Source organism: Pseudopipra pipra, chromosome Z (assembly GCF_036250125.1).
Source record: "Pseudopipra pipra isolate bDixPip1 chromosome Z, bDixPip1.hap1, whole genome shotgun sequence".
Classification (NCBI taxonomy): Eukaryota; Metazoa; Chordata; class Aves; order Passeriformes; family Pipridae; genus Pseudopipra; species Pseudopipra pipra.
The window spans coordinates 16,048,795-16,058,003 of NC_087581.1; the positions used below are offsets into that span (position 1 = coordinate 16,048,795).

Below are 9,209 nucleotides of genomic sequence, written 5' to 3' on the forward strand. Positions count from 1 at the left end.
AGGACATGTGGTTCAGGTTGGACATTAGAAAGAATTTCTCCAGTAAAAGGGTAGTTAAGCACTGGAACGGTCTGCCCGGGGAGTCGTACTTCTGAAAGTGTTCAAGGAACGGCGGGACGTGTCACTTGGTGTTGTGGTTTCCCTGCCGTGGCGGTGTTCAGTCATAGGCTGGACTCGATGATCTTGGAGGTCTTTTCCAACCTAATTGATTCTATGATCATCTGAAGCACTAACAGCCCTCGGCATCACTAAAAGCAGGCACGAGATGATTTTGAAGAGCTGACATCATAGTGCCGGGATTGCTCCTGGATGCAGAACTGTCAAGGAGGTGGGTTCAATCGCTGCTTCTAGATAACTTCCAAGCCACCTTTTTAATCTGGTACCAGATCTTGTCTTTTTGAATTGTTTCATATAACACAGAAGGGACACATAACATTGTTCAGAGAGAGGTGTGCGTGCTTATATCTGGAAGGGCCGTGAGTTTCCTTTCCCGAAGCCCGCGGCTCTCCCTGCTGGGCTATCCCTGGACGCCGCCCCCCGAGGGGCCGAGTCCTCACGGGCCCTCCCGCGCCGCGGCCGCTCGCAGCCAATGGTAGCTCAGCACACAAACGCGCCCACGGCCGCTCGCAGCCAATGGCAGCTCAGCACACAAACGCGCCCGCGGCCGCTCGCAGCCAATGGCAGCTCAGCACACAAATGCTCCCGTGGCCGCTCGCAGCCAATGGCAGCTCAGCACACAAACGCGCCCGCGCGTGCCCGCAGCGCGGAATGGCCGCCGCGTTCGCGGCTGGGCCGGGAGGGCGGCGCGGGGCTGTGAGGGAGCGGCCGTCGGGCTGAGCCGGCCGGGCTGTGACCGCCATGGGGTGGGTGCTGCTCAGGGCGCTGCGCCGCCGCTGGGCAGCCTACAAGTACCGCTTCGTGCCCTGGCTCGCCCTCAACCTCCGCCGTCAGGGCAGGTGAGGCGCGGGGGGAGCTCTCGGGCGCCAGCCCAGTCCCCGCTGCCCCTCCTCGGACGGGACCGAGGCCGCCGCTCGGGTTTGTCACTGGATAGTGGTTCGGCCTTGGGATATCCCTTGGCTGGCATGGAACTCTTATTTAGATTTTTTAAACCGGTATTTAACATTGAAACTAGATAGGTTGATTGTTGAGGTTTGGTTTTGGTTTTTTGTAAGGTGCGTTTGCCCAATTTTAAAAGGAAAACTAGTGTTTGAGTTTAAATGACTATGACATTGTTATAAGTAACTAAACTAAAACAAGTAACTAAATTAAAGTCTCTCTCATCAGCATAACATTTATCCTCACCTCATTTAAAGTGTTATGAACTACTTGTATTTTTTTTTTAATAAACTTCAATAATCATGTTTCATTTTTGGTGCATTTGTCACAGAGAGCTCAGGAGGGTTTAATCTACTTGATTTGCAGTAAATACACAGATGATGGTTCTATAGTAGAGCAGGCACTGGTTTGAACTAAACAATCCCTTTTATTTCACCTTTAGATGTTTTCAGTGTTATAAACAGTTCTAATTAGAACAAACATGAAAAAAGTTAGGGGTTTTCTCTAATAACACTGCACCTAAGTTACTGCTGTTGCAAAATGGCTCTTTTCTCCTTATTTAGGAAAAAATGTAATATTAATATATCTTTTTAATTTTAAAATACTTTCTTTTCTTCACAGGACCCTCCGATATGTTCCTGAAAGCTCTCAAGACAAAATTATCTCTGATGAAGATGTCTTTGAGACACTACTGAAAACATTTAAAGCTCTGTTCCTAAATGATTTCAGTAGACAAGCGGATATTTTGGCCTTGCTTCCGGAAGTCAAATGTCAGTATCTGGAATTACTGACTTGGGAGCAGAAGTGGTCAAAAGTAACTTCATGTAACCATGGGAGTCAGCAGGTGTTTAGTCCTGAGGAAGTTCTGTTAAACACACTTGGATTCACTGTTGGTAGAGACCAGAGTTCCCTCGTGTCTGCTGGAACTGGAGTCTTTGTTACCAAAGGTTTTGTGCCAAAAGGGACAGTTGTGTCAATGTATCCTGGTAATGGAATGTTCTTATTTTTGGTTTAGATGTGATTTCTAACTGTTTAATTATGGATTGCCAAAGTTCATGCTTATTTTTATTTTATGGCATTTATTTCTGTCATTTCTTAACAAAATCACAAGTTATGGTGCATGAGAATATTTATAAACTGACTAGACTTGTTTTGGAAATAAGCAAAGCAATATTGGGAGGGATAATTTTATTAATTAAAAAACTTCAGTACTTAAATTCTGATTTTCCAGCTGTTACAAAAGCTGTTCCAGATTCTTTAAACACAAATGCATGGGAGAAATTTCAAGTAGCTGAACAGTACAATTTAGTTCCTTGGGGTTTCCATTTTGGTTCAGGATCTGAAAAATGAGGTTCTGAGACCTCCACACGAGTCAGTAGACAAAAGCATGAGTTTCTTCAAAGCACAAAAGTATAAACTGGAGAATGAAAATAAAGCGTTCATTTAGCAGAACTATTCCGTAAAGTATGTGTGGAAAAATCAGCACTCCTCTTTCCTTCTCCTCATTTCTTGGAACTGTATTTATGTACATTTCTTAGGAAGGTTTGTAATTCTGTCGGTATGGCCCAGCTAGGAGCGCTCTGCTGCCATGCTTTGAGTTTGTTTCTGTTTCATCTGTCAGCAGAATCACCCCCTGCATGTGGTCTCTGGCTTGTGCCAGCACTGCGGGATCGGGAGCAGCCCGAGCCCTGGGCAGGGGAGCACAGGGGAGCTGTGCCAGGGCAGGAGTGTGCAGCCATTACCACTGACTACTGGTGAACTGACCAGTTGTCAAGTAACAGTCATAGTGAGTGGTCCTGCTGCTTTGCAGGTCACTTAAATTTTAGACTCATACTAAATGTGAGCCTAGGTTCATTCAGAGTCTCTTCTGGCAGCTCCTCTAGCATTAAAAGGGGATGGGCAGGTGAAATGCCTTTCATTTTCAAGGGAATGAAGGAAACTGCAGAGTGATGGGCTGGGTATGATACCCTGTGGACAGAGACCCTGCATTTGTGAGCACAGCCTGCCCATGGCCTTTGCCTGGCTCCTTGTGAGGCTGCAGTGAAGGACTTCTACTGAGGGGTGCTGAAGGTGTAGTGGGTGTGAGGGGGATGCAGGACAGCAATTCCATGAAAAACTGCGAGCCTGTCAGCTCTTACTTTTCTGTGCTTGGAAGTCGGGGCAGGTTAAATCCCCTCTGCAGATTTGGGAAACGGTCTGCTGACATAATTTCTTCTTGGTTTGTCATTTTCCATTTCCTGTACCAGGCAAAATCTCTGATGTAGGGTGGTGGAGGTTGGTGTTTCAGATTCTTTGCTGTCTGCGTGTGCTTTTCAGAATCCTGACATGGTAGAAACAAAATAGCATAGTCTCTTCAGATGTGTTTTCCTGAGCAAACATCACTTGACATTCTCCTCTCTGAGGCTGATCAGTTGGCTTTAAGGCTTTATCTGCCTGTCCCAAAGATACTGAAGTCAGGCCTTCTCTCTGATGATTTCCTACAATGGCTTCCCTCTTTGGAATACCTCAACTCATTTAGTTGTGTGAGTTTTTTTGCATCCCAGAAAGTTGCGTATAAAAGCCTTTAGATTTACAAATGTCAATGTCACTAAGTGAGAAGGGACTTCTCTCCTATCCCCTCTCTCCTTTGAGTTTCTGTGTGAAGGGGACTGGATGATACCATAAGCCCATTCTAACAACTAACTTATTTTCTTCTGAAATAATAATATCTGTCTTGCAACAGGTACAGTATACAGAAAGCATGAGCCCATCTTTTTCCAGTCCCTTGGCAATCCCTTTATTTTTAGGTGCATTGATGGCATCCTTATTGATGGGAACGATAAAGGACTATCAAGATCAGTGTACAGGTAAGCAAAAGAAATGGGGGATTGTCACTCATCTGATTTAAAAGAGGGGTACTAATAGTCTCAGTTCCCTGTTGTCTTACCCTAAATTGAGTTTACATGATTGTCATCCACCTGTGTATATCTCATAATGCAAACAACACAAGGGTGAAGAGTTGCTGGTTGTGATCCTTTATTGTGTCTTTGTCTGTAACACCAGAGAGATGAGTTTAGATGTACTGAGACTTTCTTGTAAAGAAATTAGTTTTAATAAGCAGGATGTAGCATAAAAGGATTTAAATGTTTCTGAGCTGTTACTCAGACCTGCCTAGTTTGGCCCATCAAATCCAACTCCCTGCTCCTGGCATGACTGCCTAAAATCAAACCATAGGACTAAGAGCATTGTGTAGACATTCCTTAAACTCCAACAGACTTGGTGCCGTGACCACTCCCCAGGGGAGTCCAGTGACCAGCCATCCTCTTGGTGAAGAATCTTTTCCTAATGTCCAGTCTGAACTTTCCCTTACACAGCTAGCCTGGACTGCTTTAACTTACCTTAAAATATAATTTGTAGCAATTTGTGTTTAAATATGACATGAAAAGAAAATAGTAACTAGCAAAATTATCTAAAATAATACCTAGTTTGAATATTAATACCTACTAATACCAGATTTTAATTTTGGGAGTGAATTCGGGGCTAATACTGTAATGAGCCTTTGCATCTTTAGAGGTGAGTGAGATGAGTTGACACTTCTGTGACAGTAACATTTGATGTTGGTTTCTGGAAGAGTATGTGGTAGTTTTGTGCAGATTCTTTCACCAGAGTCTGAAAGACACCACGCACCAGAGGGAGGTTTAAATACTCTTTTTAAAGTATCGTTAAGGTGTTGATCTGCAGCAACTGTGGCCATTTCTACAGGAGGAAGTAAGAAAACCTGTTAGGTGAAGAAGCAGTGATTCACACTGAGGCTGTTGGTCATTTCAGGTCTTGCAGGAGGAGAGATCAGCTTGGCCCATTTCAGATGAGTGATGAGAGCTGGCTCACTGATGCTCCGCAAAACCCACTGGCAGTGGGACAGTATGTCAACAACTGCTCACGTGGTAAGTTTCCAGGTAAATTTTTGAGGCTTGAGTTTGTCTTTATAGATATAAATTACTTTGGAGGTAACACAGAGAATAGGATACTGATCTTAGGGGACAGTAGTCCTGTTTAAAACAAGATAAGCGGTTACAGGATAAAACGTTTCTGAGAGTTTTTGTCACAGTTTGGTGTTGGAATCCTTCAGTGCAGCAGTGCATCAAATACCCTTATTCTTTTCTCACTAATTCCCCCAGTTTCCTTCCTGGTAGAATGAAAGGCACACACCCCAAAATGTGAGATGGTTGGATAGGATATCTGGCAAAGGTCCACCGGGCTGAGACAGAACACAGAGTTTCAAATCAAGCTTCCCAGTCTGGTTCCAGCAGACTTCCTGAGAAAACCAAATGCACAGTGACATATACAGTAAGATTCTATCACTGCTCATTTTGAACCGTTTTTTTAGACTTCCTCATGTTTGTGCACAAAATCTATGAAACTGTTGGTATGATCTCACTGTTAGACCTGAAGAAGGGAACTATTTATTCTGTATCACTGTTGGTCTTAAGTAATTCATGGGAATGGTTGTGATACATGGAAAGTTGAATTGATACCATACCTACCATATCTAGCTTCTGAGTGGCTTTCATAGCCTGCATTACACTAAAGATTCCCTGACTCCAAGTAGCATCCAGAAAAGTTGCTGGAGTAGCAAACCAAGTATGGACTGGCACAGACAGTCCCATGAAACTGTTTCTTCCAAGTCCAATGCCCATGAAGTAGATTTCCCTCTTTCTACTGGACAGATTGGGATTTCCTCCCTGGCTGTACTTCTGACATATTTTGACACTAGAAAAATTTTTTTCAGTATTTTTTTTAACAGTAAAAGCAAACATTGTGTATTAACAACATTAGCAGTGCTGTAAGCTGTCTCTGGTGCTAAGAAAGTTGTGCCTCCTCATATACAAGTTGATAATCGAGTCAGGCTCCTGTAGTTGGTTGTGTAAATTCAAAGTAGGACTTCAGGGGAGTGCAGTAGCTCCCAACAGAGGAGCGGTTTTCAGTCCTGATGAAGCACCTGGTATTATTGTATCAGTACATTTGATGTTTTTACAGATCTTTAAGCACTATCTAATATTTCCTTTGGATTATAGAGACTTTTTTTTTTCTTATTTCTAGAAAAAGCAGCAAACGTGTGTTATCAAGAGTTTGATGTCCCGGAACATTTTCCAATAGAGCTGAAACAGTACCTTCCAAACATCGTCTACAACCACGATACAGAGAGGTTGGCAGCAAATGAAAGAGCTCGTGGATTTGTATGATACAAGCATACTGCATGTGTAAAAAAAGACAGACACAGTTGAAAAATAATATACAGTATGAAGATGAGTTACACAAAAATGTGCAGCTATATGGGAGAGTTAGCTCTTTGAATACACTAAGTTCAGTTCCAAGACTGTTTGTTCCTTTTTCCGCATCTTCACAAGTGAGTTCAGCGTGAAGACACGGTTTTACAAGCAGTGATTGGGTTGCACTGTAGGGCAATTCTTCTGAATCCCATAAAGCACTGGTTATATTTTGCTTGTATTACAGTATTGGAGGTTTTCAGTATGTATTTCAGATGTAGTTAGTGATCTTTAACCATTCAAAGCCCTTCTGAGATAGTTCAGGTTTAGACTTCTTACTCTCCTGGTTCTCCGTGTCTTCTGCTTATATGACAAATAAGCTGAATTTGCAAAAAGAAACCTAAAATTATATTGAGACAAGTGAAGTACTATGAAGTATAAAGGCATGTGACTTTTAGTTATAGTACACAATTACAACATCCTCATTATGATGTGGAAATTCACCTTTTTTTGGAAATTAAAACACTTGGAAACCTTTCTCGGGTAATCCTCTTCATTTCAAGGATGAATGAGGATTTTAGAGCAGATCATGTGAACTTTTAATGTAATTCTGGAGCTATTTTAAAACTCTGAAATTGGAGAAAGTTATGGTGCATATTGGCAAATTGGCTTTTCTGATTAAACTTAGACTTCGTTGAGGCACGGTTTAAGATGCCCTTGTAACCTGCAGATAATTAAGTAAATGCTAATAAAATAACCAGTAGGACTGATTTCTGATGAAGCATGGATGCTGTACTTGAAGTGTGAAAGCACAGTGAGGAGAGATAGGCTATGGGACCTTTTCAGGAAGGGGGAATTTTGCTCTCTTCCTTGGAATCTGTGGAAGAAAGTATGGTCTTTCAGTCATTATTTCTCCCAGTGTACAGCCACTAGACAAAAGATCATATCTACTTCCAGCTGCTTGGTTTGATACTGATATATACAATGCTGGCAGCTTGTGTAATCTGGTTTCTAAGTCTTTTTCTGTCTTGTAAAAGAGTTCTTAGGACTTGTTTACCTTTTGTTTGGTATGTTTCAAAATGGCCTCACACTAAATTTTTAGTAGTCAGACTGTTTGGGTTGATGCTGTTTTTCTGGTTGATCAGCATCAGAAGCATGTGCTCTCCTTCCTAGAGTAGATATTTCAGCTTTAGGGCATGGTCATTTACTGAAAGGAAGTTGGGGGCGGTGGGTTCCTAAATATATCTGTAAGAAAAATGCCAGCCCCTGATTTCAGCTTGGAGTTTATGGAGAAGTCACCCATCACTGTAGATTGAAGCAGATCTCTGATGCAGTTCAGTGCTGTCTTCCTGGGTATTGGTGGGCTCAGAGTAGCTTTAGCCAAGTATCACCTGTGGGCAGGTGTGTCTAGAGGAATGGTTTCTACTCCATGAACTTTGATATAGCTTCTCCTGTCTGAGTAAGTCTTGACCAATTCTTTTCAATTCTGAATAACTGTATGAGTGAAAACATTATTTGCATACCTACATAGGCTGTGCTTTTTTGGTAATTGTATTTGTTTTGTTTATATTTGCTGTCTGTATTTCAGTGTTGTTTTTCCATGGTCCCTGCCCTGCATTATGCCTATTACTCCCAAAACTAATCTAGACAAAGCCATTGTTTTAGCTTCTTGAAATGAAGAATTAAAAAAAATTCAAAAGGAAATATAATTGTTCACTTTCACATGTTTTCTTATCCTTTTTTTACAGCCACCTGAGGTGTGTAGTTCTTGTCGCTCTCAGAGACATCAAGCAAGGAGAAGAACTTTTTTCAAATTACTACACTGTTGTCAGATGAATTAATTGATTCAAGACTGAGGAAATCTGTGTCAATAAAATATGTACTATGTCTGTACTTCAAGCTTCATCATCATTTTTACTCAAGGGAAGGGCTGTAGCCTCTACCATTTGGAGAGCAAGCTGAAGGCTTGAATTTCTCTGAAAACAGTCCACATTCAATGCACAGGTGAAGGTTTACCCATTTACATCATTAGGTTCTCAGCTGTCTGCTGTTTTTCTGCTTATTGGTGTTCAGCTGTCCATATGGTAGCTTATAAAATTAAAACCCAAGTTCTGGATATGTCATTAAATCTACTCAGTTGCACAGTTGTCTGTAACTGGGACTCAGGATGTAACTTGTAAAAATAACTTCCCTCACAGTTCACAGTGCTGACTAGTTCTGGTTCTCAAGTTCTTGGAGCTGACCCCTTTGGTATCAGCTTCCTTTTAAAAAGTATTCCAATGCTGCGAGTTGGCCTCTGGATGACAGTGCACCATGCAGGCACAGCTGAGGGGCCCACCAGCATGGTTCCAAAATGGGCTTCATGTTAGGACATCTTAGCCACTGGCTTCAGTCCTGCCTGTCCTGGGCTAGGAGGAAGGGTGGTGTGTGTCTTGAAGCCTTGTCCAGTCTTAACTTCAGTGATTCACTGAAAGTTTCCTGGCATGTGGCAACTTTCATAGCTTTTATTCTCAAAGACAGAGAGCATCATGTTGCAGTGTAGCTGGAGGAAACAAACACAAACCAAGTGTGCTGTGTATTTTTTTAATGAGTGGCTGGTATAAACTGATCCAGGTATTCCTACGTTAATTCTTGCTGCTTTCTGCAGACTGCAGTCAGAAAGACCATCCCAGTATACTTACTGCAAAAGTCCAAGCAAGCCTCCCAGTGACTTCGTGGTTGGCATAAGCTCATGAGAAAGGAGCTGGGAAACAGTGTGCTGTAAGGAATTAGGAGTGGCTGGGGCAGCCAGGGTGCCCTTGCTTGGCTGCTGAAGCACCTGGTCTCCTTTTCAGAATGCAAAGCTTTTGGTGTCTGTGTTACTTGATCCGTTTCCAAGCCTGAACCTTGTATTTCAGATTCATTTTG

The 9,209-nt window shown here is 42.4% G+C and overlaps 1 protein-coding gene across 2 annotated transcripts; it reads left to right on the plus strand.

The window, feature by feature from the left end:
• Nucleotides 1-742: 742 nt before the first annotated feature.
• On the plus strand, nt 743-8,195 carry SETD9 (SET domain containing 9). 2 transcript variants are annotated; one of them, XM_064642076.1, is made up of 6 exons: nt 745-956; nt 1,678-2,042; nt 3,779-3,902; nt 4,864-4,979; nt 6,136-6,241; nt 8,051-8,195. In XM_064642076.1, the coding sequence occupies exons 1-6, from the start codon at nt 859-861 to the stop codon at nt 8,136-8,138; spliced, it is 897 nt and encodes a 298-aa protein (XP_064498146.1). In that variant the 5' UTR covers nt 745-858; the 3' UTR covers nt 8,139-8,195. The 2 variants fall into 2 exon arrangements, with proteins under 2 accessions (XP_064498147.1, XP_064498146.1); XM_064642077.1 differs by lacking the exons at nt 6,136-6,241; nt 8,051-8,195 and adding an exon at nt 5,214-5,382 and having other exon boundaries at nt 743-956.
• Nucleotides 8,196-9,209: the final 1,014 nt, after the last annotated feature.